Source organism: Motacilla alba, chromosome 2 (assembly GCF_015832195.1).
Source record: "Motacilla alba alba isolate MOTALB_02 chromosome 2, Motacilla_alba_V1.0_pri, whole genome shotgun sequence".
Lineage (NCBI taxonomy): Eukaryota > Metazoa > Chordata > Aves > Passeriformes > Motacillidae > Motacilla > Motacilla alba.
In genome coordinates, this window is record NC_052017.1 from 58,258,745 (window position 1) to 58,286,048 (window position 27,304).

The following is a 27,304-nucleotide window of genomic DNA, read 5'->3' on the forward strand; positions in this document are numbered from 1 at the left end:
ATTGTTTCATATTAGCCACGCATTTTGCACCGGCAGAGTTGGTACACTGTACGAAGTGTTTTGCATCCAGCGATAAATGCAGTAGCATTCCTGTGCTTTGATAGCTGTATTGTAAAAAGTACTCTTTAAAAATACTTGAGAAATTGGAACTGCCACCTGCAACTTCTTTTAGTAATTAAACTAAATCCTCTGAAGCCAAAAGCACTGAAGGGGTTATTTCAATCTTGTGTAATGTGGACAATAATATTTTGCTTGTATTTTATTGTAGTGCATACAGTAACTTGTGGTTAAACTGGTTCTTCTTCACAGTTTAAAAATTTTCCCATTTTAAATCAGCAAGGTTCAAAGTACCACTTTGTAAGGTGAAATCTCCTCGGTTTTTAAATTTTTAACAGGTTACCGTTGAACAGAGTGGACTAGATGTCCTACAGAGGGCTTTTCCGATCCAAACTATTGTGGGATTGTAAATAAAGTATTTGTAATTTGCTCTGTCAACTGTATTAGCTTTGTAATGTTTGGTATAACATGTTAATTCATTTGGCTTCTGTCACTGGTAGTAATCAAACAATGCACATATTCTCTATCGCTAAAACAGGGAGTTGTGAAAGTATTACCCATGTTTACTTGTTACCAGGGCTGGGAGCCTGGTGGACATTGCTCTATTTTTGCTGCTACTGCATTTTGAAATTATTATTTAGCTTCCTTTAAGTTTTCAGCTTATATACAGTAGAGAGATAGTCAGCCACAGACTTGTACAATCTCTTGTGAGTTAGAGTCATTTCAATAAGATGTTATTTGGTGGTAGAGCAGTATGTTTGCACCTAAGTCGTTTGACCCCTTCTTTGCACCAGCCTTGCTGCTGCTTTTGAATGGCTTTGACATGAAAATGTGGGTAGGCTGTTGTTTTGTGAACTTCTTAATGCAGTTTACAGTGCTTGTGTTTTTAGTTTAACAGGCTCTGCCAGGCTAAATGTAGCATGTGAAGGGCCCATGCCTGTTTCAAAAGCCTACCTGCTGCAAGGAAAAAGGGGGTGGACAGGCAGGCACGGTTTAGGTGGACTGAAGGTGTGTGCAGTGTCAGGGGTCTTTCCTTTGCTGTGCAGCACGAGGAGCACACTGCAGTGGTTTGGAGAGCTGGAAAGAAGCAGTGCAGCTGTTATTGTCCCAGCCTGTCTTTATTAAAAAAAAAAAAAAAATCTTTATCTGCTACACCAAGAAATTTCCCTTAAGTTGAGGGAAAACTGTTTTTCAGTCTGGGGAGAAAAGAAGAGAGGTGGTGAAACTTCTTCCCCAGCCTGGCACGACCAATAATACCTTGAGGTTCAGCACCGTGTTTGTGGAGTGTGCTGCTCGGGTTGCCTGCTCCAGCTGCTGGTGCCCCGACAGGGGCCATCCAGCACTGCTCCAGTGGGAAGCCATCCAGCAGGACTGTCATCCAGCACTGCTCTGGTGGGAAGAAGAGACTTGAAACATGGTCTGTTGGAAGAGCTGTGTGGCAGCAGAAATATTATTTATGGTGTAAGAACCATGCCCACTTGGTGGTGTGGTGGGGAGATAAACCTGTGAGTAAAATGTGTATTTTGCTTGTGCCTCACACAATTCAGACAGAGGAAGGAGAACTCCTAGCAGCATCTAGCCACATGAGGGTGCTCTGGGGTTTCCAAAACTTGTCTGCTGAGCCGCTAAACTGGAACCTCAGAGACAAGGCTGAGCTTGCTTCTAGGGCTGTGGAAATAGTGAATAAACAAAGATGTTGAAAAAATATTTTCCTTCTTGGTGGGACCTAGAATAATTAGGTACTTTAATAGTATCAGCAGTGGAACATCTAAATGTTTAGACAGCTGGTTGGTCTGCTCACCCTTCACATCAGGGAGCATGTGTGCAGCAAAGCTGCTGCTTTGGTTTGGTAGAGGTGAGAAGCTTTTGTAATTGGCTGCTTCTTGAGCTTGTCACATGCTGTTGTAAACTTGGTCACATCTTGATCTGAATGGTGAGCTTCATTCTTTAAATTTGGCTTCGAAGGGTCTTCTGAAGTTATTTGATCCAGTTCCCTGCTTAAAGTGGGTCCAGTTAGATGAGGTTGCTCAGGGCCTTGTCTGGGTGAGTTGTGAGTATCTCCAGAGATGGAGATTCCACAACTCTGACACCTGTGTCAGTGTCTGTCTTCATGATGATAAAGTTTTTCTTCCATCTAATTGGAATTTCCCTTGTACCTCATGTCTTGTTATTGCCTGTCCTGTCTCCAAGTGCCTTCAAGAAGAGCCTGCCTCCATGATCCACTTCCCCCTTAGATAGCTGTAGGCAGCAAGAACCCTTCTCTTAAATCTGAATGGGTCTTATTAGCCTCTTCATGTACACTGTGTACCTGAGCCCTTTAATCAACTTGCCAGACCACCACTGGGCTCATTTATAGAATCATAATAAAATTATTTAGGTTGGAGAAGACCCTTAAGATCATCAAGTCTGGCTGTTAACCCAGTGCTGTCAAATCCACCACTAAACTGTGTCTCTAATTGCCACACCTAATCTTCTAAATTCCTTCACATCTGGTCACTCATGTGCTACCCTGGGCAGCATGTTCCAGTAATTGACAATCCTTTCTGTGGAGTTTTTTTCCTAATATACAATCCAAACCGCCTGTGATCCAACCTGAGTCCATTTTTGCTCATCCTGTTGCTTGTTACTTTGGAAAAGTAACTGACTCCCACCTGGCTACAGCCTCCTTTCAGGCAGTTGCAGAGAGTGAGAAGGTCTCCCCTGAGCCTCCTTTTCTCCAGGCTAAACACCCCCAATTCCCTCAGCTGCTCCTCATCAGACTTGAGTTGCAGGCCTTCCCCAGCTCCCTTGCCCTTCTCTGGACATGCTCCAGCACTTCAATATCTTTCTTGTAGTGAGGGGCCCAGAACTGGACACAGGACTTGAGATGTGGCCTCAGCAGTACCAAGAACAGAGGGTCAAGCACTGCCCTGGTCCTGCTGGACACATAATTGCTGATGCAGGCCAGGGTCATTGGCCTTCTTGGCCACCTGGACACACATTGGCTTGTGTTCAGCAGCTGACAGCCGGCTGGCACCCCCAGGTCCTTTTCCACCAGGCAGCTTTCCAGCCACTCTTTCCCAGCCTGTAGCTCTGCATGGGATTGTTGTGACTGAAGGCGCTTGGCCTTTAGACTGTCATACACTTGGCTTCAGCTTATTGATCCAGCCTATCCAGATCCCTCTGCAGAGCCTTTCTATCCTCCTGCACATCAGCACTCCCTCCCAACTTGGTGTCATCTGTGAAATTGCTGAGAGTGCACTCCAGTAGGCTTTCTAACGTCTTTCTTGTATTTGGAAGCCCTGAATGCATGACTGATAATGTGCCTTGTGGGCATTGAGTAGAGAGGAATAAACACATCCATCCGTCTGCCTGCCATACATTTGCCCAACTATACAGCCTGGAAGGTGATTGAAAGTGCCTTTACTATGGGTGTACACTTTGACTCATGCTCAAATTGCCTGCCATGCTACCCTCTGCTATTCTGTGAAGCTGTTCTCTGGTGAGTCAGCTCTCTGCACCAGTATTGTGTGGTTACTCCTTCCCAGCTGCACAGTAACCCTGAATTTCATTCCTGTCAGCCCATATCCTCAGACTAAGATCCCTTTGAATAGCTGTCCTCAGTTCAGACAATCATACAATATCCTGGTTTGGATGGGATCCACAAGGACCACTGAAGTCCAGCTCCTGGCCCTGTAGAGGACAGCCCCAAAAATCACACTGTGACCCTGAGGGTGTTATCCAGACACTTCTTGAACTCTGTCAGGCTTGGTGCTGTGACCACTTTTCAGAGGAGCCCAACCACCCTTTGGATGAAGAACCTTTTTCTAATATCAAAACTAAACCTCCCCTGACACAACTTCATGCTGTTTCCTGAGGTCCTAGCACTGGTCAGCAGAAAGAAGAGATTGGCATCTTCCCTTCTGCTTCACATTGGGGTGAAATTGTTTGTTGCTTACTCTCCCTAATTTGGTATTCATGAACTCACCATCATTCAGGTTGTTAATGAAGGATATTTAAAGAGCATTGGCCCTAGTATTAATCACTGTGGGCTGCCTTGTAACTTGTATGTTTTTCCTTTGAGAGGTGAAATTCTTTGAGCCTGATGATCCATCCAATTTTCTGCCTTTTTTATTGTCCACTAACCAATCGGTAATTTGTTAATAAAGATACTACAGGAGACTGTCAGTAGCCTTGTTAAAGGCACTGTAAACAACACCTACTTCTCTCCTCTTGCTCTTAAAACCATGAATTCATTGAATGTTAAGGGGTAGGAATGGACCTCAAAGACCATCTAGTCCCAGTCCCACTGCCATGAGCAGGATGTGTCCCACTAGACCAGGTTGCTCAAGGCCTTATCCAGCCTGGCCTTGAACACTTGCCAGGCATCCACAGGCTGCCTGAGCAACCTGTTCCATGTCTCACCACCTTCACAGTAAAAAATTTCTTCCTAATATCTAGCCTAAATTTTGCCTCTTTCAATTTGTACCCATTACTTCTTGTCCTATCACTGCAGCTGCTGAAGAGTCCCTCTCCAGTTCCTGGAAGGCTCCCTTCAGCTACTGGAAGGTTGTTGTCTCAAAGGTCAGGTTGGTCAGTTGCAGTTGACACTTGGTAAAGCCATGCAGGCTGTCCTGGTTACTTTCTTATCCTTCCTGTGTTTTGGAGTGACTTCCATGAGGACTTCTTCCATAACCATCCCAGGGACGAGGTTATCCTGTCTGGCCTGTAGTTCCCTGGTCTCCTCCTTGCACACAGGTGTGATTTTTTTACCTTTCCTTCCCCCTGTCCCCAGTAGTAGAAAATCTCCCCCAGTACCATGATCTTTTAGAGATGATGGACTAGCCTTGCAAAGATATAAGCCTGCACCCTCAACACACCCACATGCATCCTATCTGTGTCACTTGAAAATTTAGGTACTAACTCCTGCTTTCCTGTTCCTGGGTACTGCTTCACTCTCTCATCTATGCTAGCAGGGCTGAGGGGCTCTAGGGGGCAGACCTCACCAGTGAAAGCACATTAAAGCATTATTAATACAAGAAGGCAAGAGGTGATTTTAGAGCCATGGTGACAATTAGTTGTCTGGCTTTCATGGTGATGTCCTGCTTTGCTGCCTGTCAGCTCTCTTTCAGTTTCTGTAAGCAAAAAAGTGAGAAGAGAAATGTTGATTTTCTAAATGATGGCCAAGTTGCCAGTTCAGTGCAAAAGATATAAGTGGAAGACATTTTTAAAGTGTGACTCAACTCCCCACAGACTTCAGAATAAACTTTCAGGCTGAGGGGCTTTTAATTGTTTGTACAGATAAATTGATAGCTTGCTTTTTCAGTTTCCTAAGTAGTTTATAGCACTGGCTGGCATGGTGTCTACTTAAAGAAGCACTGTTGCCCAGTGCTGCCTGCTCAGACATAATGGATTGTCTAGACAGCTTGCTAGGGTGAAAACTTCTGGTTGCAGCACATTTTTATGATTCTAGAACATTCAGATTTTGTAGATTTTGTGAGTTTTTAAAGAACCTTATCTTTGCATTTAGGTAAGTGGTATGGAATCAACAATTCAACAAATAAGCCTGTCATCAGAGTCAACATCTGCAAATATTAAAGTTCTGTCATATACAGGGGATGGGGCATAGCTTGCACTCACTTTCTGCTGCTGACTCTCTAACCATACTCCCTAGGAAATGCAGATGTTGTCACTTGGGAAAGCTCATTTGATATGTTAGGGCCTTCTGTTGGAAATGAGCCTGCTGAGGTAACTGTACTTGCTGCTATATGCAGTGGGAGGAATGGACATTGAGGTGACCTGAAGTGCTGGGCAGGTGGCAGCACTCACTTGAGTGCTCCCAATTAAAATGCTGCACGGGGCAGGTGTGACATTGGATGTGTAAGCTGTCATAATTTGCTCTATGAACTGTATGTGGAGGTAATGCTAAAGGTACAATGTGATTGTTGTACACAGCCTGATGGATTTTTTTCACTGCATTTTATGTTTTATATTAGCTATATTTAATTACTTAAAAATCACTGAGAATATGGCATTACTAGTTTCTAGTAAGCTAGAAATAGGGAATATAAATAAATAAATCAATGCTTCTTAAGCTCTTATAAATAATGCCATTTTAACAAGGCATTTCCTGATGCTGGAGATTGAAAGGCATTTATCACTGAAACATCAGTGCTTTGCCATTTTCATTGCTGTATGAACAGAAAACAAAATAAACCCTTTTCTGTTTTGACATAAATGTCATGCTTTTAGCCTGTAATGCAGTACACTGACCATCCTGGACTGAAAACAATTTGTGATAAGTTTATTTTCTGAAAAGATTCCTATTTTCTCTCCACTGCACATTCCCACTTTGCAAGCAGTGATGCACCAAATGTTCATTGGAAAAGGATTTTTAAACTCTAGGAGGACATTTCAAGTGTGAGAGAAGAGAGATTCTAGACACTCTACCTTGTCTGTTTGCTTTTAAGAGATGACATGGGAAATCCTATTTTGTGTCCCATCTCTGAAGCAGGAAAATGAAGCAGCAGAACCTAGGTATTCTGTATTCCATGTGAATGCTGAGCGAGGATGAATTAGGGCAGGGGGCTTAGGTGCTTCTCCTTTCCTGTGTATTCTTGCCACCACAAGAAGATGCATGCAGCTGGCTCTGTTTAGCCCTCATTGCCCGTTTAGTTTGTGTCTGTCTCTGCCCCTGAATGTTTTTAGCCCTGTAAAGACTGGAGCTGAGCACTCCAGTTATAGGGGCTGCAAAGCATTATCATGGCACTTGGATGGGATACGAGAGACTGAGGTGGAGGCTCCTGCTTGCATGGGTAACTCTGAGTTTATTAGTGTGAACAAAGTGGCTCTGATGGTTTCTTGGTAAGCCAGGCTGCGGACAGGGGGGAGAGACCCCTCAATGGGAGCCTGAAGCCTGCATCCTAACCCTTTAGGCTGTTTAGGTACTGCTGGTTTCCCATCTTCTAATGCTACTGTGATTTTTTCCTGACTTGGGATGGAGAAACATTTGAAATCTCAGTGTTTTCCATAACAGAATAAGGCATCCTGTCTGGGTCTATCCCTGACTTGCTGAGTGGCCTGCAGAAGCTGAAGGCAAGCCAGTCTCTCCCCATGGATTGCAAAGGACCTGAATCTGAGGCTCAGTCTGGTAGGTTGGACTCCAAATCTCAAGTCTGATGAGATGAATACTGCCTTTTGTGGTGCTGAGATCAGCACTGTGTCAGGGAAAACTGCCTGCCTCCTGAAGTTTTACTTACTGATTTTCTTTTGCAATGGTAAGTTCTCAGCTGGCTTTGTCTACTTTTATGGAATAACTTTTTATGAACCAAGGTGTGTTGAAGAGCAAACACCAAACCAAACACCCTTCTGGTGCAGATGCCAAGTTGTCACTTCTGCTGTTTGGCAGTTAACAGATGCCCAAAGAGTGACTTACAAATGCTCAAGAGAAGCATCTTGTTTACGAATTATTTGTCGGTTCTGTTCCTGTGCTTGGGGAGGTGGGCATTGTTATGGGAAATGGTGCCGACCTTGGCAGTAAGTGTGAAGCTGTTTGATGGGAATGCTGCAGTGGGGCAGATTTGGTCTGTGTATCAACTGTGCTCACCTGCACTGAGATATGACAGTCAACTTTCAGAGACAGGCAGTACATCATCTTCGCCCTGCCTTCCAGCTTGATACTTTTTACTGTTGCATGCACCTGATATAGATTATTCCAGGTTGCATTAGATATTGGGGCAAGTAATTTAGACATTTAGAGGTGTGACAGCACAGTGTAGTGCTGGCTTACAGCCACATTCCAGATTGCAGCCAGGACTGCTGGAGGGTTGTACAGGACATTGTGTCAAGGAACAGGCAGAATTAAGGTGGAAAGATTACTTTGTAGGTCATACCAGTTCCTGAATTCACTTCAGAGTCGTGTCCCACCAACTGTTGTTCCCATTCCAAGGCCCAAAGCATCTCCTTTTCGCTCCCAACCACTCTGCTTCATTAAAGCTGATGAGGAAGGTATAAGTTTGTTTTTCTCTTAGTGCAAAGAAAGGTTAGTGTTGGAGCTGCCTTTGCAAATAATGATTTAAATTACCAAGCAAGAAATATGATAATAAAATAAATTATGTTGTGTCTTTACTAGAGGAAGTTTGCTTCATGTGGTGATATGTGTAAATAGAATAACTGTGTTTTGGTAATGATCCATTTAAATTACACTTCTTATCATCTTAAAAAATTAATTAAATGGTCAAATATTGCATTCCTTTTACTTGTAACTTACAGCAAGCTGTTTGGGTTGAAAATTGATTTAAAATAGAAGTGCAAAATGACTTAATTTAAATTATAAAAAGGTAAATGAACTGCAGTGTGTGTTCTGAAGGTTCATTTTGTGGAAATGTTTCTTTTTAAAAAAACAAATGAAGTGGATATTATTTTCAGATAGATATAATTTACTCTTTTTTTCTCATTCTTTTATACTCTCAGTTGCTCTTCAAAGACGCAAGAACAAAGCAGATGTTAGTCAGCTCCAATCAGTTTTTTGTTGTTAGAATAAATGAGATATTTTTTACTAAGCAAAACTGAAAAAGTATAAAAATTGTTCTTGTAGAAGCAGACAAAGCCTTCTAAGCTCTGGCTTCAGTGCACCAGCCAGTAATTCTTCAGATGTAGTATTTGACTCACTAAAGCTATGCAGTAGTGATTTAAGTGATGTTAATAGGCTGGCAAATATAGACCTCATCAGAAGGGTGCATAATCACATTTCAAAATTTGATTTTGTTTTATGCTTCGGAGCAAATGTTTTTAGCTTCAGAATGTTATCTTGTAACTAAGAGAATGGTGTGCAGTCTCTGGCTGTAGGAGGAGATGACATAACACTGAGCGAGGTTGGGAGGAAAGGATGTAACTTAGCTCTTAGTGAGAAGCTGCTTCCTGTATGGTCTCAGAATCAGCAGCAGAAAAGGTGGGTTTTTTTTAGTGAATTTTGAATTATGGTGAGGGAAGGGTGTACACAGTCTCCCTCCTATCACTTGGATTACTAGTAAACAGCATGTTTCCCTCCATGTGGGAAGAGAGCAACTATAGGAGGGAGCAACTATACCACCATTATTCCTGAAGTTATGAAGGTCTCCTTTCAGATGCATTTATTATATGCCCTACTTTCTCTTTGCTCTGCTCTGTGATCAGTATGCATTACTTCTCTGCATCAGGATCCTATGTCCCCTCCCATGGATGGGGGAAAGATTCCAAATCCCAGAATTCAGTTCTGACAGATTTATTTTTACTTGCATTGTTCGTTTACAAAAAAGGGTCTTGTTCATCCTGACCGATTACATGGAGAAATAGAAATCTGTGAAAGGAAGACAGATCCAGAGTATTTAATGGAAACATTTTTTTATTTTTAAAAGCTGCTTAAAGCTGTCTTTTTTACTATTACCCATTGCAACTCAGAAGTTTGAAGAGAATTTTGGAGATGGAACATTTTAAATATTCAGAACATCTCTGTTTCTTTGTGTAAGGTATGAGTGTCAGGATTTTTTTCCCATCAAAATCAGGACCAGTGCTGCTGTTTCTAAAATACATAGACTGCTTTTGTGTTACACGCACTTCAGTAGCCCTTGCAAGTTTGCTGTGTTTTTTTGTGTGTGCATGTGTGCGTAGCTAAGCTTTAAAACCTGACATTTATCTCTACGATAAGAAAAATTATGCCATCCTCTCCTTACCTGAAGTGGCTTTTAAGCAGCTTGCTTTGGAAGTGTCACACACTGTAGTTGTTCGTGGGTAAATTTTTTCCCCTCCTTACCTCCAGTTTGTACAGCCTTTGGAAAAAAACAGTTGCTGGTCTTGACATTCTCTGCTTCCTGTCACCCCATTTTTTTTTGTCCATTTATACAAACCATGACAAACTTGCAGTGACTCCTTGCTTATGTCAGTGTTTTCCACTGCTGCTCTTTTTTGTCTTTGCACCCCTTGGCATGTAAAAATCAGGAGCAGTTATTTTAAGAAATCTTTTGCCTTAGATTTTTTTACTGTGTCTTCAGAGACACTGTTTACTCCCTAATGCCTTTCTTCACCCCCTTTTGAGAGCAGGTTGTAGTAGAACAAGTAACTGCTCTTAGGGAATAGAACAAACTTAATATGGAAATGGCTTAAATAGTCTTGTACACAAGTTGCTAATTTAATTTTTGTGTACAATAGATGTTAAAGAACTGATCAGTCCTGAAAGAAATTCATTATTTCTTCACAGCAGAACTCAGAAATGTAATGAGGATTTTGTGGATAGGATTGTTGGTTGCAGCTCATTGTTTATGATTCATCTGTCGTCATTCTCCACATCCCCTGCACTCCTGAGAACACAATGTGAAAGGGACAACAGCAGTGGAAGGCAAATCCCAGAATCACTTGGCCAGGGATAAAACGATGGTGCCCTGTGGTGGCTAAGTCATCTCTCTGGTGAACACTTCCAGTGCACTCTTTCCTGCCTGTTTTGGTTTGAAGGTCTTTTGTTGTCCTTTTTAAAAGTAAAAATACTTGTAAAAGGGCATAATAGGCAAAGTCTTTTGACTCTAGCAATGGCTGAGTGCCAGCATGCTTAGCAGCAATGTTGAAGATATTCTTGATCCTCTTTTTTCCCCTACTCGTTCTTGCCCCCTCACCTGTACTGACAGAACAGTTTGTGGGATTATGTTTTGAACCAAATAAGTGAACCAGTCTTGCTTAAAATGCAGGCTTGTTCTTTTCTTCTTTGTGTAAAATCTTTGAAAAATAAAGTAAAAAGCAGACATTTTGTGGCTTTAGTGGGAAATGCTTCAGGGAACTAAACTGAACTGTTAGAGATTGAGGGGGATAAGAGGAGCTTAAACTTCTCTTGGGAAATGGGAACAATTTGTGAATGCACACCTATGTCACCACCAAACTCTTCATTACAGACCCACTTATTTAAATCAACTACCTTTTGATCTATGTCTTGAAGGATTTTTAGCTTTGGAGCATTGAACTGCAGGCACCAGGTGTTCAGAAAATGTGGTATTCAGAAGTGCACCTTACATGAAAAAATGCTACTCTTGTCAAAACAGGGATTTATTTCTGGTCAAACTAAACAGCTGGGAAGTTGAAGGGGAAGTTGTGTTTCAGGGAAGCTCTGTGTCGCTTGGCTCCTCCAGTTACAAGTGCTGCAATCAGTAAGGCAGTCTGCAGCCACTCAAGTGAAACTCTCTACTGGTCTCCTGTCCTGTAAATTCTTTCTGCTAGTGCAGTGGAAATTCCTGTTGTATTCGCTGCTCGTATACAGTGATTTAGATTTGTGCAGACTTGTAACCAGGATGAGCTTTAGTTTAGTGGTTGTGAGGGGACACTGAAGGCATGGACGTTCTGGAAAACCTGCTACTAGAAATCCCATTATTCCCTTTTCCCTAGAAAGTTGCATGGAGATTAGAATTACTGCCAACCTTATCTACCTATATATATATATTTTTTTTTAATAGCAGATGAATTTCCATAGTCACCTTTAAACTTAAATGATGTTTATTGTAGTAAATGAGAAGTTATAAGTTGAGATTTTTTTGCTATTGCTGGCCTAAAATTCATGAATTGATTGTTGGTGATAAAGGTTGTCACCAGTGAATGGTCACATCTTTGAAAACACAGATACATAAATTATTTTAATAAATTTGGTCAAAATTAGTCAGAATGTAGGAGATACTTCCAGACCTGGGTGGGTAATAGCTTCATGACCCGCTGCCATAGGACATGGAAAACTTAGGTGGAAGGTCCTTAATTCAAATCAGAGACATTAAAAGTTTAAACTGATTTCCCAGATCTCATCTGTATGTTTGCCTCTCTCATCATTCTCCCTCAGATTTCCCAAAGTCTTTCTTTTTATTCCAGCATAGAACAAAAATCGAGAAATAAATTTTTTTTAAATATGGGATTTTTTTTTTTACCAGCCTACCCTATTATTATTAACTATAATAGATATTTGGAAGGAAGCTCTATGAAATGGAGTAGACTGTGCCATCATTTGGAGATATTAGCATCTTTGTAATGCTGTTGAGATAATTAAAGAAAACTTGTCTGAAATTTTCATATATGTAGCAGGGACTGGGCAGAGGAGAGAGGCGAGTGAAAAAAAGAGGTGAAAACTTCCTATAATTTCCTCCCTGTTTGTGATAACTTTAAAGTATTCAGCTATCAATACTAAAATGGGTTATTCTGAGGTTAACTGAGGTAATGACCAAGAGATGTTTAGCAGGCCACATTGTTTTAGCAAATGAGGCAAGTGCGCAGGGCATTCTTCTGTTTAGATGCTAAATTACTAGGGCCAGTTTGGGGGCTAGAATTTGTGTTGGCTGGTGGTGGGTTACCTAGGAAACAAGGATTAAACTTGCCCCCAAAAATCCTAAATGAGGAGCTGAGTTTGTATTTTCATGAAGTGTTTAGCTTTGTGTTGTGGACATACTTACACATGCATTTATGAATGTGTAACTGTCTGACTTCGGTGTCTGAAAACAAATCAAAAATGCCTTCTTTTTGTGGTGTCTTCACAACAGAGGAGATAGGGTCTCAGGCAAGTCAAGCTCAGACAAGGCGGAAAAAGAGGGATCACTTATCAGCTTTTCTTCAGAGATCTGCAGTTCAAAAGGTGGTAAAGTCTTACCTGGTAGTTACTTCCAGAGTTTCTGATAGTAACTTGCTGCATTATACATGGAACCTGGCATTGTGATCTCTGGCTCAGTGGAATCTGAGCCAAACTGCATCTGGTATAATGCACATCTTGGTTTTGTAATGTTTAGAAGAACTTTTATTCGTTTTCTAAATTACAGTCTTTAAATAAGAAAGGGAATATTCTTTCTAACATTATAGTAGTCTTGATATCTTCTGAGACTTAAGCTGCAAAGAATAAGTTTCAGTAGTATTCAAAATAAATGAAACTGTTTTCATATAGAGTTTAGAGCTCCCAACTACAAGAATTTTAGACTCAAGTCTGCCTGCTCTGCAGTGCTTAACTTAGTCCATTTTAGTCTTTTTTGGAGTCTTTTGTATATTGCCTGCTAGGACTGTGGGTGATATCTTCGATAAACTATGCAGATGATAGTGTAAAATATTGTTAAAATTATTGTAGAAATAGAAACTTGGTACTACATGTTCTTCTTGCTGTGACATTCTCATCATCCCTGCTTATCTTGCTGTCAGAAAAAGAAGTCTCTTTCTATAGTTAGCATAGAAAGGCGTATCTGGCCAAAAGAAGAGTGAGCTTATCTTCTATCTGCCGCCTCCATCACTGGCACAGTTGGGAGCAAAGACCTGACTTCACAGCTGGGGCACTTCTTTAGTTTGCCTTGCTCTGGGGTTTTTGATGCTCCTGGTGTAGGAGGTGAGCAGAATTGGGAGTATTTGCAGTGAAGGCAGAGCTGCCCAGAGTCATCAAAACTCTGCTGTGGCATTCCCTGGGCTTTCCATTTCACTGCCCCTGCTGCAGCTTTAGAGGAGGATTTCCTTCTGGGGTCCGTGCTCCTTCTGAGTCCCATGGCTTTTAAAGCTGTTCATGCTGCTTTCACACCACCTTTCAAATACAGAGCTTATTTCTGCAGCACTGAATCCTTTGGGCCACAGCTGTCTTATTCCAGTGGCTTTCCAAGCCCCATGATCTGCGTAGTTATTAGGCTGTTTTCCTTCATTGGTCATAATTGCCACTTTTGCCTGCTGTTGAGACTGTCTCATGAACACAGTGACTAAGAAGAGCAGTCAGTACATTGGAATAGAGAGACTTCTATACTGAACAGGCAAGAGTAGCAGTAACACAGTAGGGAGTTGCAGTAGTGATGTTACTGAGAAAGCAAATCTTCACAGGGGGAATATAGTGCTGTAAGTACCTTCATTTAGATATACCTAGTCTTAACCTAAAGTGCACTGCTCTTGTAGCAGTTTTGACACGTGTGTGGTGGTGGTTGTTGTCTTTTTTTCTTCTCCTAATCTTACTGGCCTGTTAGTACACCAGCAGTAGAGATCCAGTGCTTTCTCTCAGCTGGACTTGGAAAGCAAAGAATTTGGTTAGCATATGTTGCACAAGGTACAGTGGTAGGGGGGGTTGCATGTCTACCTGCTGCAAGATTGCCTCAAAAGCATCTTCCATCTGGAGAAACCCAAGAAATGTCCTTGCTTTGGAAGAGAAGTCCGGAGTACTCTTCTGCACGCTTTCTGTTGGAGAGACTGGGGTAGGAGTTTGCTTCTGGCTGCCCCCAGGTTGGTTGCACTCATTCTGCAGTGATGTTCAGAGATGGCTGAGCTGAGCTGTACTGATCCATGAGGATTTCCCAGCTCAGCTGGCATTCACCAGCAATTTCTGAGCCCAACAGTTGGAACCTTCTTCACAGATACTATACTTACTAAAACTTCCTCTTATTAGAACAAAAAATCTTTGTTCTCCCCTGCTTGCTTTTATAATTTTGCTTTCTTTTTCATGCTTCTATATCAGCATTGCTGTGAGGAAGAGGCATGTACATGTATGCAGGCATATTTAGGTTTAAACACACAAATTAAAATGTTGACAGGGCTGGTATCAGTGCAGCACAACTAATGTAAACAATTCTGAAACCTTTTGTAAGACAGTGGAAATTCTCAAAGATGAGGTAAAGGTCAACCTAATTTTGTGTGTTTATGTAACTGCATTTTTCTCTACTTTTTTTTTTCTTCTTCACTGTGAGATTCCCATAAACTGAAGCTGTGTACAAAGCAAATTATACTGCAGATAGCACAGCAAAGGCTGTCAACTGCACAGAAGGTGCCCAGGGTATGGATATTTTGATTTAGCTTTTCATTCCTCTTGTCATTTGTGTTGTTAGCAGCAGGGATAAAACTTTCAGAATAAATGATAACTTTTAAATTGCTGCTCTTTAAGGGTCACAAAATAGTCATGATAGGTGCTAATGCTAATTATCTCTAGTGAGGACCACTGTGCTAAGTGGTATTCAAAGGTTCCCTTAAAGTGAAGGCTGTAAAATCAGGGAAATAGCACATTAATGGGAAAGGCGAGGTATTGAGAAATAGAGTGTGAATTGTTAGACTTTTTCATATATACTAGTGCATTTGTCTCAGATTTTTCTGAAGTAGTTGTAACTCACATGTGTTTCTTAACTGGGCAATTGCTAATTACCTTTGGTGAGGAGATAGAGTGGACCCTGCAGAACCCAAAGGGGAAGGACAGAGCAGTTGCTGATGCTTGTAGATATGTGCTGGGGGACAGTGTGGAATATAAATGAGAAGCTGTGAATGGGCAGGATAGCGCTGGAAAAATGCCTGCTCGCTTATCTGTAGTGTTTTTGAGAAGGAGGAAGAGGAGTGGGTAATAATCCTGATAGGAGAGAAAAAACATGAACCTGATGTGACAAAACAGAGACCCAGCATAGAAGATTTTAGAAGATTGTGAAGCTACCTAAAATAATGCAAAGAAAACTAAGGCAGGTACTTGCCTTCAAACTAGAGAAGATGACTGAGGGGAAATAGGGATAATTTTGATGTAGAGGAGGTTTCATAACACTTGAACTTCTAATCTCAGGTGTTCTCTCCCCCATCAAGTACTGAAAGCTCCATTGAGCTTTTAAAAACAAAAGTTCTTTGTATGAATCTTCAAGGTTTGTGTGGGTCAGGCTTTCAGCCTTTTTCTATGCAATTAATTAATTGACATTTTCCCCCTCTCACATGAAAATCTGCTGGTTACTTTTTGTTGACCAGAGGACTCATGCTGGGCCTTTAGGTAGAGTCAGATACTAAGAGAAGTGGCTTTAATTGAATTCACATTTGTCTAGATGTGGCCAAGAGAAGGTGCTGTATGAGCCAAGGGATGTCAAAAACGGATTTCATTGGAAGAGAGTAATTTGGTGGTATAGGCTGGGGTGATATTTTCAGAAAAGGTTCAAGACCCTCCAGGATGTTTTACTCCTATCTTGCATTGGCTAGAAAGGAAACAGTGACAATATGTGGGTACAGGTCAGTGTGAAGACCAGATAGAAGGGAATGTTTGAGAGATGCTGACAGGGCTGAGCAGATACCTAAAAGTAACTCAGAGTTTGAGAAGTTCCTAGGTCTTGGGCATGAAGGAATGGAGATGAAGAGCATTGTCTCTGTTTATAGACAGTGTCCTTTCAAAAAGACAGTGGTTTGGATTAGAGCCATAAGTTTTTTGTGCTAAGCTCTCCTTTCTTCTCTTTTGTACCATGACTGAAAGTCTCTTCTCAGTCCCAATGAGTGGAAATGCTGGCTTCAGACAGCATTTGCAGGTTTCTGTCAGTTCCTAAAAAAGGAGGAAAGAAAATCTAAATGTATCTGTTCTCACTGTCTGTAATGCTGCTTCCTTTCTTCCTTCTCCTTTCTGGAAGGAAAGGATGCCTAGCTGGGTATGTGGATGATGAGAGTGAGAGAAAAAGTTTTGGATCACACAGTAACAGTCATGCATAGTCTTACTGCCCAAATCACCCCAGTTATTTCCTGGGTGCCCTGTGGGGTACTCAGGAATTTCAGAACAGAGCATCAGAGAAACCCAGGTTCTGTCTGGGAGGTGCTCAGAATAAGCAAGGTAAGGAGTGCTAGCCAGCATGCTTCTCTGCAAACCTGCTGCTGTTTTTAGATGAGACAGCTGAAACCAGGATTGCCAGGGAGACAGATAATGCCTGAGGCAAATGTCTGAGGATTTGCTGCAGCTGAAGAACTGGAAGTGTAAAAGTCTCCTTTTCAGAATCCACTGCCTGGGCCCAACCTCTTGTGGCAGGTGCCTTGCTAGTCCTCTTTAGAGAATGTGGCAAAATTTATTTTTAAGATGCCACTGCTGCGTGCAGGAACTGTGTATAGCTTAGAGCATTCATTGGAAGTGTGAGAGGTCTGAATTAGTTTCTTTTGTCAACCTGGGGATGCAAGTCTTCGTCTTCCAGCTGCCCAAAGAGTTGCTGTTGTAGCCGGGCAGGGATGAGGAGCAGCAGCATATTTGCCTGCAGCTCAGAGCTTTTACAGCAGAGACTATGAGTTCTGGAGATGAGCAGAAGAGCAAATAAGAGGGAGAGTGTTGTACCGTAGCCCAGTGGCTAAGACCCACAGGCAGCACAGAGTGTTGCAGGTTGTGGCTTCTGCATCTTCAAAGTGTGTACGTCTTACAGGAAACAGACCATGGATAATAATCTGACATAATTCCCAGCCATGATTGCATTTTGTAACTGTTCCAGGTTGGATATATTACTGTTATCAGGCTCTTTCACAGCATATGAGCCAGGTTTTGGATTGCAGTGTTGTTGAGGCAGGCGTTGGACATCTGACTGCTTGGGCTGGACTCCTTTGATCATGTGGCAGGAGCAGGTGAGGTGGGCAGGCATGGTGGCCAGATGATGGAAATTGGATATCCTTTGAACAGCACCACAGTCTCACAAAACATAAGAATTAGCTGTGTACCAAGGGGTAGGAAGATTAACTACTGAGTCATCTGTTTAAGAGGGCACTCAGGGGTAGAGACTGTCTGCTCAGCATGCTCTTAGGAGTTAGTGAGCAGTGCTTTTCATACAAGAGGTCAAGAGTTTAGTTACGGGAGGCAGTTTGGGTGAGTGACTGTGATGTAATGGCGTTCCATAAGGAGTGGGAGAGAGGGTGAAGCCAGCAACCTTTGTAAGAAGAAAAGAGTTTATTTCCTTGTCAAAGCCATACAAAGGGCTCAAATGCAAACTCTCCCACCTCACAAAGACAGGCAGGGGAAATGGTAAGCTTTTCCTTGACCTCAAAACTAGGAAGGAACCAGCCAAATGGAGGAGCTGGCTCAAATGTCTAAGGACAAGTGTAAGTGAATGTAGTGCAAGGATGTAGGTACAGAATTAGGTCAAGGCATAAAATAAGATGCAACTAGTAAGAGAAATTGAGAGCTACAGTAAATAATTTTTAGGATGTCAAAGTCTTTGCTTCACTTTCCCAAAAGGAACTAGCATGTATCTGGCTTGGTATAAAGTATTTCTTGACTAAAAATAATGTAACTGTTTGGACCTCTGTGTCATCCTAACTTGAAAGTTGATACTCTGGACTCTTCTTCGTGTCACTTGGCATCTATCCCACACCAGAATATTGAATTTACTACTTGCATTTTGGCCTGTTTGGTAATAACCATTGTTATTTACAATGCTGTCTCTTGCCTGCTTTACATTTTTCATCTCTTGACATGCAAAGTGCCTCCCAGAGGAGGTCTTTTAATCTCATCCTTCTTTACCCTCAAGCTGTGTAGAGTTTTCTCCAGTCAGTGCACAAAAAAAAACTACTGAGCTGCTCCTTCCCCCAGCATTAATAGGATTTTCCAACATAAATCTCTCATCTATCAATGGATTAACATGCTTAAAATGCAATTCACTGGGTGGTTTTAAGAGCTCAGCCATGGGTAATAAAATACAGTACCTTTCACTGCAGTAATGCTAATTCTGATCCACACAGGATGTTAGTGACTGGGAGTTACTGCTTGAACTGCATCAGCTGAGTGTAGTTACAAACCCATGTTAGGGATTTCTCACTGGGCAGAATGGAGTGAGCTGTGCAGGCAGTGCCTTCCCATTTCAGGGAGTAGAAAGATATGCATCCACATTTAACTTAGACAGTTTTAAAGATGTTTGCTGGAAATAAATGGTGGTTCAGGGGATTTCTTGTTTTGTCATTCTAAGGAAAAGAGATGATGGGGGTAGCAAAAATCCCAATATGATATTGGGATATTATTATATTATTATTATATGTATAATATTATTAGTCATGCTTTTCTTCAAACATGAGTAATGTTTGCAATAATATGTATAACTTTGTTCAGTTCTCAGATGACATGGTCTGGGACACGGACTGGTTTTCTCTGCCTATCTTCTTGGAATAGGACTGGTTTGCACACACATGAATTTTATTCTGTTTTTAAAACTACTTTTTTAAAAAGCATTTAAGAATTTTTTGCACATACCTGTCACTGTATTTAGGAGAATCAACATATTTTTTTTATTTTAAAAAAATATCACTCCCATTGCAGAACTAATGTGCTTGGGCCCCCTTGAGAAGGGAGCCACTTGGAAAAATGAGTCACAGTTTTATTTCCAGACCTTGAAGTGATGGATATGTGACTTCTTTCCCCTCTGAATTTTTGAAACCATTTTTCAAAGAAAGTAAACTTTACCCTTGTTTAAAAAGAAGAAATAATGAGGCAAAACATTTTAGCAGTTCAAATAAGGGTTAAAGAAACTACAACCCTTATGGAAAGTCAGGTGTTTCATTCTCTTTTTTTTTTTGCAATGCAGTGTGGTGAGGTTTAGTGTCCTAAAATAGACTTCTGCATCTGGAGAATACATCTGTTAAGTAGAGTAATTAGTGGTTATATATTAGGTTGTTTTTACAATAACTCAGATGTTTTTCTGCAAAACTATTACCAAGGCTATGATTGCTTTTATCTCTTTTGTCTTCTCTTCCCTTCTTCCTTTCTTTCTTAACTATATTACCAAGCAAAATTTATAGCAGAGACCAGAACTTTTAAACTACGACAGTGAAATGGAGATTATCTAGCATCATGATAGTTTTGAGCAAAATAGGGTCTCTGTACTAGTAATTAGTTCTCCTGCTTCAGTTGAAATTTTGTTTCACACAGTGTTTTTCTCATCTATGCTCAAGTCTTTGCATTCATCCATGGATTTTGTAGCTTGCCTCATGATAGCTGTGAGAATGTTGACTTTTTGGTTTCATAAACTTCCTAAACTTATGTTCCTTCAGTGTAGTTTTAGTTCTTCGATTTCTGTTATGAAAATGAACTGGGGAAATTAGGATTTGGTGTCCAGGGATGGGTATTTTGAAAACAATCTTTAAGCATGTGGAGAACGCAGGAGGAAAAACACAGTGTATGTAGGGCAGATGTGACAGCTGGTAGGAAGGTTTAATGAATGGCCATGGGCTCTTCATCTCCAAAAAGGAAAGCCTTCACAAAGCTCCAGAAATGCATGAGGCTCACATGGTTTGGGCTGTGCCAGCACTGGGTCTTTTACTTCGTCTTGTGCCCCTGAATTCTGAGGCTGAGGAGCCACTACCATAAAATACTGAAAGTCAACATTTACATTGACAGTGGTTTTGCCCCAGGTCATTTTACTCAATTCTGAGTGATGGCTGATAATACTGCAGGTTGGGTATGGCTCCTGGCCAGTTGTGCCTTCCTCTTTGGTGGCAAAATAAAGTGATTCAGCTGGGCGCAGTCAGGAGGTGTCCTGTGGTGTGGATTTGCCAAGTACTAAAAAGAGAGTAGCTAATAAAGTGTGTCTGAGGGCCAGACTGATACTGATATGGAGGTATGAAGAGATGCAGAATATAAAACTATTACTTGGTGTGTGTATGTATCCTGAGGCAGCCAAGTGCCTATATTCCCATCTCAGTGAATTTTCTGTTTGTGTTAGTCAGTGGAGGTTGGTGTCTTCCTTGCTTGAGTTAGCAGTGGCACTGTTTCTGTGGCTTTCTTGACTACTTCTGAAGTGACAGCAATGGAAATCTTCTAGTGATGTGCTGTGTGTTGCACAGCTTTGGGCTGGTTGTAATATCCCTGTTAGGACAGTAGTTCGTCACCTTGGTAGTTCGGAGAGTCCAGTTGATCTGAAGTAGGTGCTTCTATGAAAGGAAGGCAGGGACAGCACCTGCTAATGAACAGTTATTGTAGCATTTTTGTTAAAAATGAAGTTGTTATAATGCTATACAGTCAATCGATATGGGGTTGTGTATTTTATTATTCATCAATAACACTGCTAGGTATCTTCCAATGATACACTGTTAACGTACCAAGCAAATGCCATGGTTGGTTTGTTCCTTCTCTCCTTCCCTCAACAGGGGATATTGCATTCTGTGGCTGAGGGTTTCATGGTGATGGATGCAGAAACGGGTGCTACATCTGCACTCCTTGGTGCTGGCAAAGGCAAGAGCAAAGTTTTGTCCTAGGAGTGAAAGTGGTGATGTCTGTGAGAGGCTTTTTTCCAGGGAAAATCTTGCCTCAGTCTTGTACCTGTCTCTGAAAAACTGCAGCAGCTGCACTGGCATCTTGGCCTTCCCCACAGGCAGCTGCACTGCACCAGGGAACAGAGCTGTGGACTTCAGGTGACCTTCTAAGCAGCTTGGATTGAGGCACTTGGAAGGCAGAGATAATGACCTAAGAGAAAGAAAGCTTGCACTGCAGTGCTTGGGGCTTGTTGTTAGTACTGTAAGGATTTTTGTGAAACATTTCCTATGCCAGCAATATCCAGAGTCCTTCATGTTTGATAGGAAGGTAGTTTTTAAATGCTTACTTCTAGAAAGTTATCTTTGTAAATACTTTGTTGGCTTTCAAGCCTTTGCTTTCTTGTTTCTTTATTGAACACCCCTCAAAAATGTTTTTGAAATCAGGACTATTATTTATTTTTCTTGGTTTTGTGAGATTTTTTTTGGGGCAGGGGTGGGGGTGATTGCAAGTGTGTTTATTTGGTTGTTTTGTTTTTATTTTTTTAATCCTATCTCTCATTTTCTACTAACCCCTTCTGCCAAAGACTGTGGCTCCCTCATGCTTCCCAATTATCAATTCCATCCTGATTAACTTTGAGTTGGTTGGGAAAACATAATTAATTCTTCTTGCATTCCTGTTCTGTTGCAGATTTTGACTTGAACTATTTTTGGCATTGGAGCAAGTTTACAGACTACGTGCAGTGTGTCCTCACCTTCACCGGTGTGACTGGTTACATCACTTACCTGTGGCTGGACTCCTCCCTCTTTGTGGAAACGCTGGGCTTCCTTGCTGTGTTCACTGAGGCCATGCTGGGCGTCCCCCAGCTGTACCGCAACTACCAGAACAGGTCAACAGAAGGAATGAGGTATGGTGCTTGCCTTTGTGAGGGTTGTCTCTGCAGTGTGGGAATGCTTTTCCAGGAAGAGCAGTGTCATCTCTACAATTTTTACTTGAAAACACAGCAGCAGTCGGCATAGACTTTCTGTCAGTAGGAGCCGGTGCAGCACTGATAAACGCAGTGGGAGTTCCATGACCCCTCTGAAGTCTGACCCATTATCCGAGCTCAGCTGGAGAGTTCCAGGGTGAAATGTGTTCTAGTGAAATAAACATGTGAAACCACTGCTGTTGCCATTAGCAACATGTTGCAGTTCTACTCAAGCTGTGCTACACCAGTAATTAGAAATGGTCTAAAGAGATCTTGCATATCAAAAGTAATAAAGAGGATGAAAATATTTTGGGCCTGCAGCCTATAACTATCAGTATAACTCATATAATTAGCTTTTCCTCACATATCTGCTCATAACTTCTTCATAATCTACTACTACATTTGTAGCAAATGACATCAGTATTTATTTTTGTGTCAAAGCTTGAAACTGACATTTACAAAAGCGCCAATGCGACTTTTACAGTCATGAATGTAAAAATGCAGGACAAAAAATTTTAATCTTGTGCCCACTCTTGAGTCATTAAGTCAGAATATTTTTTCACACTGTTTATTAGATAACTCAAATGGTAATACTAAGATTACAAAGGCAACATGTGAAGCTTTTTGAGAGAGGAAACCTTCACTGTGGTGCATCAGTGCATTGATCTGTAGAAACAATACAGCAGAAAATTCAGTTCACAGAGTGCTGTGATCATTTGTAACTGTCATCTCTTCCACTGTTTCATTATGACTTCTCTGCATTCCTTTTAAAATTTGCTAGGATAATTTTTACTTTGGTCAAGACAATTAACCACCCCAAATGAAAGCAATTCTGTCCTCTGTTCACATTGTTCGTTTTACTTGTTTGGCTTGAGCATGCTTATACTAGCTACTCTGAGATCTTTTCTAACTTGAAATATTGAAATGTTCAGAAATTTGCTTTGATGCTCGAGGCATTTTCTGATTGGGAGCCCATTTGGTACAGAATGAGTCAGGATTTGCTTCCGAAATAGTGGGGTATTTTTCATATGCTCACTGTCTTGGAAAATTCTGTACCTATCATATCCAGAAAGCAACTCATCTGCTAGACAGTTTTTGTGCTCTGGTTTGATTTTTTTTTCCCTTTTCTGTTTTTCATCTGTGAATCATAATGCCATATTAATGATGGCCACTGGTAGTGCTTTGCTTTTCCTTAACTCCTTCCTGGGGTTGTGAGTCTCAGTTTTGCTATTTCTTGTATGTGCTGTTAGCAAAAGGATTAAAAAAACCCCTTTGTTCTTTGTAAACTGCTAAGCATAGAATTGCAGAATTCTCATCTAAGACTGCTTGGTGAAAGAGTGCTGTGTTTAGTCAAGAAAAAATAGCACAAAAGCTCATGTTTCCTTGTCATGGAACAGAACCAGGTCAAGCATAGCCACACTGCTTATCATTTGTGCTCACAGTTCCAGAATGCATTCCTCTCTCTGGTTCCACTCTTGAAGCAATACTTTGTGTGGTATTGGACATTGATGGGTCTGGGCACTGATGAAGTAATGCATAACCTTGTGCTGTTGTACTGCAGTGGGAGGATATTCATGCATATGTTGGTGCTCTTTCTTTTTATCAAGTTAAATTGTGGCTTTATATATGTTGCAGGTACTACACACACTTTGTAGTACCATGCAATCCTAAATTGACTGGATGTTCTCTAAGCATTACTGGGCTGTTCCTCCTGTGAGAGTGAGTGACTTCTCCCAGTTGCCTTCTGTTGAAGGAACTGTTGGAAATACTTACTCTGAACTTCCCTTCCTGTGCCCACTTCTCTAAGAGCATGTCAAGAAGAGACCCCAGTCACGGGAACGTTGAAGGGAGCATGTAACAGTGTAGCCAAGCCTACTTGCATGGGCATTCAGCAGGGGAGGGCTGGCTGATGCCCAGGTTATCTGATTGCCACTGCTCTGTTCAGTTATTTACAGCTCAGGGCAGAAATAAACATGTGTGTGGTTGGTTACACTGTCGGAAGCAATTGTGTTGGTGATCCGGGCCAAAATGGCTGCCTGCCAGCCATGCTCTTAGCAAGCCTCAGTGGCAAAGAAAAAGAGATGAGTTTCAAGTGTCGCTGTGACTTTAAGCTTAATGGAGAGAGCAAAGAGTATTAAGCTGTTCTATATAGTGACCTTTTGGTCAATCATCACATCCTGGTTGGAGGTGAATTACCACAATAATTTTGTCACCCAGTGCAGGAGTGCAGTCTGTGTCCCTGACAAAGATCACAGCCATCACTACTGCTAGAGAAGCGTGGTTGTGCGCAGGTCCTCATGGCTCGGCTGAGAAAAGCTGTAACATGCATCTGTCTCTGAGCTGGGACAGAGCAGCTGATACATTAATTCTATTTAGCAAACAAGTCTTTTCATAAAGGTTAACTGTTGAAAAAGAAATGGAGAATAAGGTCTCCATCTGAGCAGAGTATCCTGCCAGACTCCTCTGATATTCTTGTTTCTGAAAAAAGGCCACACTACCCACAACTCTTCCCCCACCCAGTAACACCAATTTAAGTGGGAAGTTGAGGACATCTCATACTTGAGGTAGTAGTCATTTCCTGATAAACAGACTTGGAGACCAGGGGCCATGAGAGAGCTAAGTGGGAGAGGTGGCTGTAGTGGCAGCCAGGATATCGTTTATGAGTCTGTTGTGGAAAGGGTCCTATCATCTCACCCCTGTATTTCCATTTGCTACTGCCTGAAAAGTCCCCTACTGAAAATGTGCTCTGTGTCTGAGGTAAATGTCCAGAGGCCATCTTCAGCTTAGGCAGTTACGTTTATTGTAACAGAGCATGACTGGAGTGAAGGAATCACAGTTATATGCTTTCTAGTGCTCCTGAGAATGAGTCTGCTGGTTCTTTGATATCTCTGTTCTGCTGGATAGAGCTCCTCACATCTTATTTTTAAGTTTTCATTTTTCCCTTCCTCTCTCATTTTCCTTCTTTTTGTAGGATTATTACTACTAGGTCCTGTAGCTTCCTCCTCTCTTCTGACAGAGCAGAGACCAAAGGAGAAGTTGGAAAGAAACAGAACAATAAAAATAGAAAGGAGATGCATGCTGAATAACAGCTTTTGTGGAGTGAAGATAGTGTAATATGTTCTTGTAGGCTGATGATTGATGGGTGGAAGTTTTCCTATGATTAAGTAAACAACTAAGCTAATCAAAGTAACAGAAATTTTCATTATGTTCTCTTTGATAATTCACCTGATTACTTTTGGAATGAGTACTTCATGGAAACTTGGAGCTCTGTTTAAGTATTTAAGTACTTTTGAATGGTTGCAAACCTAAATAGTGCAGTAGTAGTTATATCAATTATGGTACTAAACTTGACAGAAGTGCTTTGTAATGAATTGTGTTAATACCTATCAAAGAAATATTCACTTAATCTCCATTCTTTTCAAGAACTAAACTAGTTCTGTCAGGTGACCTAGTAAAAGAGTAATTTAATTACTTTAATTATTGGGGTGGATTAGAATTATAAGCGGTTATGTTAGAAAAAGGACAAAAGCTGCCTCAGGAGTATTTGAGAAAAAAAGGCACTATGACATTAAAAGATGGTTCATCACTTGTAAATTTGCTTTATATTATGTGGTAAAATATTTCAAGATTTGACATCCAGAACACCTCTCCTCTACCACCCGTTAGGAGTCAGAGCTGTTGAATACTACAGTTGGGATCTGATGCTCCTTGTTTTATAACTGCTTTTGTTTTGGGACAGGAAACATACAGACAGGAACTTACTCTGTCATTTATTTTTGTGTCCCCACTCCTTCTAGGATAGTTGCCTCCCAGTCTCTTTCTCTTTCTAATGAACTGCATTCATGAGAAATGATGGTGTTCAACAGGAGGCAGTGGAAAGGGCAGGAAGGTTGGCTCTGGATCTGGCAGCAGCACGGCTACACACAGAGATCAGTGCATTAGGAGAATCACATCCTTGTGTTGACAGCAGATTTTGTGGAGTTCCTGTAGGGGGGCGGTATGTGCTTTTGTGCAGGTGTGGGGAGAGCCTCTGAGGGGAGGCACTGCTGTTATTATGCTCATAATCCCATCCGACCGACCTCCACCAAAGGAGGAGGATGGAGGGTTGTCGTGGGGTGACTTTATGATGCTTGTATTCTCATCCATTAGTTTAGCCCAGAAATAAGTTTTATACCTTTAAGACTGGTTCTGAGAGTGAAGGGGAGGAGATAAGAAGCATGGAGTTTGTTATCAGAGACTGCACTTGCTCCCCTGCATCCTGCTGCTGGACTGTGTTGTCTGCAGCACGGACAGAGCTCCCCTTTGTTTTAGTTAATTTTAGCTAGGCAAAAAAGTTCCCTGGACTGTGGTTTTTTTCCTTTTCTTTGGACCTGTTTAAACCTGCTCTGGACCGAACACCCAGCAGAGCACCGGCAGCTCACACCTGTGGCTCACAGGGCCGGGTCTGGGCTGGGCATTTCCAGCACCAGAGGGACTGATAAAGACTGAGTGAGCCGAGCTGCAACCCCAGGAGGGGACTTTCTGAGTTTGTCATCTCTTTTGAAGCAGCAAGAGGTCCTACTGCTTGATATTGTTCAATTTTTTTGTGCTGATGAATGCTTTGCCTATTAAATAAACAGTTTTTTTCCACTTTTCTCCAAGGAAATCTTTTCCCAAACCAGATGGGTGAGGGGCCACTTGAGTTTGCTTTCTAGAGGAGCCCCCTTTGGAGGTTTTCTCCCAAATTCGCCCTAAACCAGGACAAGGGTGTTCCTCTGTAAGGTCTGTGGCCAAGTGGTAGGTGTATGGTCCTACCCAAGGACTGTGTTAACCTTGGGACTGCATGAGGGTTGATTTGCTCCGGGACGGTATTGCATTCCTGTCTGCTGCCCTGCTCCAGAAAAAAGCAACTGCCCTTCCTCAAAAGTTTTTTGCAAAGGCTTCTCAAAATCACCTGGCACTAACCCTTTTTGACTGCCAGCTGCTGCTCAAACCCCATGGAGAAGCAGTTTCTTTTCAGTCAGGGCTGCTGCATGGCACAGTATTCCCAGGTCCAAAAAAGAGGTCTGGCAATAGGACAGAGCTGGACTGCATATCTTGAAATCTCAGAAATCCACAGTCCATTGGATATCCAAATGTGCCCATCACTTGTTAGCTTGGAAACATGTGGGTTCAATAAAGCAAGGTATTTTTGCAGCCGTAGTTGATACGATATGCAGTGTTGTCTCTTCCCTGGCTGCACCCTGGGCATGGGATGGCCCTTGCTGTGCCGGGCTCAGGGCTGCACGTGCAGCTGCAGGGTCAGAAGGACACAACCAGAGAAAACCTGTGTCGTCCCTCTGCAAGCAATTTCCCAGGTCTTCTTGCTCATGGCCAGCTTTCAG

General features: G+C 41.8%; 1 protein-coding gene across 5 annotated transcripts in view; it reads left to right on the forward strand.

Annotated features, from left to right (window-relative positions):
* The window catches only part of SLC66A2 (solute carrier family 66 member 2), a 76,109-nt gene that overhangs the window by 21,483 nt on the left and 27,322 nt on the right, over positions 1-27,304 (forward strand). For all 5 annotated transcript variants that reach the window (XM_038163526.1, XM_038163545.1, XM_038163506.1 and 2 more), the window contains one exon: positions 21,665-21,881. In XM_038163526.1, coding sequence (XP_038019454.1) covers positions 21,665-21,881 — 217 coding nt within the window. The remainder of the gene's footprint in view (positions 1-21,664; positions 21,882-27,304) is intronic.